At 37.8% G+C, this 4,615-nt stretch overlaps 1 protein-coding gene across 1 annotated transcript; it reads right to left on the minus strand.

Annotated features, from left to right (window-relative positions):
* Positions 1-519: 519 nt before the first annotated feature.
* Positions 520-3,970, minus strand: LOC307268274 (heme-binding protein 2-like). The gene is made up of 7 exons (XM_080050836.1): positions 3,867-3,970; positions 3,648-3,704; positions 2,866-2,941; positions 2,366-2,486; positions 1,570-1,706; positions 1,021-1,184; positions 520-853 (listed from the first exon to the last, which is right to left on the minus strand). Coding segments are annotated over exons 1-7 (660 nt in total). The 5' UTR covers positions 3,869-3,970; the 3' UTR covers positions 520-750.
* Between the last annotated feature and the right edge of the window lie 645 nt (positions 3,971-4,615).

Raw genomic sequence — 4,615 nt, forward strand, 5'->3', positions numbered from 1 at the left:
AGTTCCAAATCACATTCTCTTTCGTTTTTTCTATTCTATAGCCTACTACATCTGATCATAAAAATAATCTGGTAAGGATGCAGTAGGCATACACTCGGGACATACTTTTACTTAGGCTATTTATTTCATCATAACATTGCACCTTGATCTTGCCTCTTGCTTTTATATCTGTTGCATCCCTGTTTGTTTTCATATGGAGGCTACGTCGATGTGACGTTACTTCCGGTGCACACTGGATTGTGGGTCATAATCGCCCAAATAGCATGCTGTTTTCAACACTAAAGAATCTCGGCCGGATGTAGTAAACATCCGGGTATTTCTAACCGTACTAAATCTGGCCACAAGAATCAGGACATCCTAAATCTTTTTCCTACCATACTAAATAGAAGATAGTATGGGTATTGGAAAGCAGACTAGATTGTCTTTTGCAGGCTTCATCCATTGTTACACCAGACATAGTATAGGATAGGTCCACAAAAGGTTGTCTTTGATTGGTTAAGAAAAGAAAAGAGAAAAAACTCACTGCCAAAGTGTAACTTTATTGAAGACAGCAGAAAACCATAAGAACAACAAGTGTAACACCATTGGCCACACGGTGTACTCAAATCAATCATATGCATTAACTGTGTGCACTCACTGGCAGGTTATTTACCACACATTAAGACTTGAGGCAATGTCCATCTACAACAACGCTCCATATACACCGTCTGCTGTAATCTGTCATGTCTCAAGGCTGAAGGCTCATGGTATTTAAGCAAAAGGAAGAGACTCCATTTCCTCACTGCTGGAGCACTCTGGATCATCCTTAGCGACAAACCACACCTCATTGTGCCTGTTGAACATCGTCATTGGACTGCAGAAAAACACACACACACACACACACACACACACACACACACACACACACAAACACACTAAATCAGAACAATGTATTGCAAAATATCATCTTTAGATATTGAGGTCTTTCTTAAGTGTTTGTCTGTTTGATAACCAGTGACATAATGACAGTGATTTGTTCACCTGTTATATCCAGCAGCATAGTGGAAACCTTTCTCGTACTCTGCATCGGTGGCATCCAGATCAGCCATCAGGCTTTCTGCATTGAGCTTGTCAGAAAGGCTGTTCATCCATCCTCCATAGCCCCGTACGTACACCTTGGTCTCCGGCCAGGTATTGATGTACACCTGCAAGTCAGCCATGTTTCATTATCCGCATGAGCCAGTGGAATTTTGGAACCTTCCAAGAATCAATTCCAACATAACCATGGCAATAATGAATGAATGGAGGATGATGCGTTACATTGTTCTACCATGCCGTTATCCTCATAGCATAATTGCCTAAATCATATTTACTCTACTCTACTTTTACTCTACATCTACTCTACTCTACATCTACTTTACCCTACTCTATAACCCTTAAAATATGACTTAGGCAATTATGCTATTAGGCTAACGAAAAGTAGTAGAGTAGATGTAGAATAGAGTAGATGAAGAGTAAAAGTAGAGTAGAGTAAATAGGATTTAGGCAATTATGCTATGAGGCTAACGGTGTTTTGTCAGAGAGGCTTACCTTGGCATCGGTAGGCTTGGGGGGATTGGCCTGATGGTCAGCCGGCAGCAAGAAACTCATTTGGTAGACGCCCATTTTCCAGAACTGCTTGATGGGCATTTTCACAACGACAGGAGATGTCATTTCGATGTTTTCCCCTGAAAGGAAGCATTAAGAAAAGAGGCAACAGTTGTTTAGAAAGGTCATAGATAGGAGGAGCTGCATAACAAAAGTCCACACAAAAAATAAAAGCACCAAACACTGTCTTGCTCTATGACCACTAACTAAATACAGTAATTATAGCATCTAGATTATTTTAGCTGCCTGCACCACATATCTAAACTGGGGTTTAGTTTCTTTGTGTGCAGTTATAACCTCTAGTTTTCTTTTAAAGGACCTAAAACATTGCTGTCAAGCGTTTTGAATTCTATGTATTGTTTTCTGTAACGTTGAACCACTGTACAGTCCCGGAAAAAAATTAAGAGGCCAGTCTGGATTTTTCTTAAATCTTTATCTCTACATTATTTATTAAAAAAATTTCTAAATGACAAGATTTTTATTGTGAATTTGGTAGAAATGTTTTCAGTAGTTTATATTATAAAATCAAAATGGTCATTCTACTCAAACATATGCCTACAAATAGTATAACGATTAGATTTGGAAACTGAACATTTGGAGTGGTCACTTAATTTTTTCCGGAGCTGTATTGTGTATGTAAATTGTGGGCTTTTCTGATGTTGTGTCAATGCCTTTCCTGTGAGAATACCAGTTTCAATAAAAGATTAAATAACAAAAAAATAGATAAGTCAAAGCACACCATTGCTGTTGGCACCGGTGATGTATTTGTACAGTCGTCTGAATGCTCTCATGGCTGCCATCTCCATGAAGTAGGACGTCTCTTCGGTTGTGACCCATTTCACAGAGCCGATCTTCCGGGCCTAGAGGGACAAGGGGAAACACGGTGGAAAGAGATTGTTTTTAAAGTTCCTTGTGCCTGAGATTTGACTATCCCTGCGCTCCAAATCACATACTCTTTCTTTTTACTACACTACATACTAAAGTACACAAGAGTTTTAAGACCATGGGAGAGAAAAAAATCAGAAACATTTTGTTGTGAAATGTCAAGAATAAAGACGACTACTGCTAAATGCTATTGGAGTTAGTGGGGGCATCTAGGTATTTTTAGCAAACTGCAATTGACATGCATGTTTTGGGACATCGTAATTCTTTTTCTGGCATACTAGATAGTATGGAAGTATGGGTATTGGAACGCAGAGAGTGTTTCTCTCTTTGCCCCAGAGACACACACTCACTCACCTCGTAGTTTTCAGCTTGACAAATGGGATCAAACCCCAGGCATTCACTTGTCTCAGAGCAGGCTATAGTTGAGTTTCTGTGCAAATAAGAGCAGAGGTATATTAATAAAGGCTCATAGGCAGATATTAAGAAGTATATATAATGAGACTGCCAGGGTTCATATTTACAATTCCTCACATATCAATCAATACACTTTATTATATCCAATAATATCCAGTTTCTGATCTGAGTCTATTTGTTATACTTGAAGATCTTACAGTGCTTCTTATTTGACAAAAACACTTATACAGTATAAACAAGCATTTGTACTTTGTAGTTTTGGTCAAATTAGAGATTGACCGATTATTATGGCGCTTATTTTGAGATAAATTTGGCTGCTATGGAGTAATGTAAAAAAATATGTTTTATATGTAGCCTACTCAAATATTTATCTTGGATTTTTTTCTATTTCAATAATCGAAGACGACTGGACTGGACAGAAATCTAGAAGTCGCTTATGGCATTACACCAGGGAAGGCTAAGTGCAATAGACAATGCATACTTCTAATTTATTTTTAATTGTATCTTTGTTTAATACAAGCTGATTAAAGTTACATTTGTGTTTCTCATTTGTAATAATTCTTATTAAATTCTTGTATTTTATCAAATGCAAAAAAACAACCACATGTAATATCAGCTGACCTGCTCTCTTAATATCCCTATCGGCCATTGAAAAACCCCATATCGGTCAACCATTAGGTCATATTATTGCAAAATGTTGGGATATAATTCAGGTTCCTTACCCGTTGGCCTCAGCTGAAAGCACCAGCAGAAAGCCCACAAGTCCACAAAGATACAGCCTGAGAAACAATGTTTTCGTCAGCAAAAAAAGACTTAACAAGTTATTTTTGGCCATTCAAAAAATGACAGTTTTTCACACAACATGTTTTTTTTTTAATTCATACACTAAGACATTTCTATTCAGTGATTTTCAACCAAGATTAAAGTCAAATGGTACTTACATTGTTGCAGAGTGTTGAGTTCCCTGTATTAGAGAAAATGTGTTTTCACTGCTGGTGCAGAGCAACTATTTATTCCTACCCTGGTTATGAAAGGAGAACTGGCCACTCCCTGAAGCTATAACAAAAACCAGACCACGTAGTGTTACGACCAATGAGAACCCAAAGCACAAACAATAAACTGGTAATGACCCAGAAACCCAAGGACCTGTGGGACTGTTTTAAAGGTTTTGTAACCGCATTACCCAATAATATCTGTTAAGAAAATAGTATGGACTACTCTATGCCAGGGGGTCAAAACAATGTGAAGGACACGAATACAGTTGAAAACTAATAACAATGCAACACATACTAAACTAAGCTGTTGTATTGGGGGCATTCATTGTCCAGGTGTCTCATCAGTAGCCACTGAGAGTATACAGTGCTGCTTGAAAGTATGTGAACCCCTTATCAATTCATTTATATCAATAACAGTATTTTTTATATGAAATAACAGATGTTTGTTTATCAATTCAACTTTTTTCTTTTCCAGAAATCAATTGTTCAAACAGATAAAACAAATGATTTGCCAATTTCTGTATGTGCAAAAGTTTATGAACCCTGAGCTGCATTGCTTGAATGGAGCAGGTAAACACAATCAGGTGGGCCAAATTGAGTGATGAAATGGACCAATGTAATGAGGGATCTTTAGGGAAGAAATTGGGCGGAACTAGATAAAACAGAGATCAAACCAGGTCAGTTTAGGCCCACCA

The sequence above is a fragment of the Ammodytes marinus genome (assembly GCF_949987685.1).
Source record: "Ammodytes marinus genome assembly, chromosome: 22".
Lineage (NCBI taxonomy): Eukaryota > Metazoa > Chordata > Actinopteri > Uranoscopiformes > Ammodytidae > Ammodytes > Ammodytes marinus.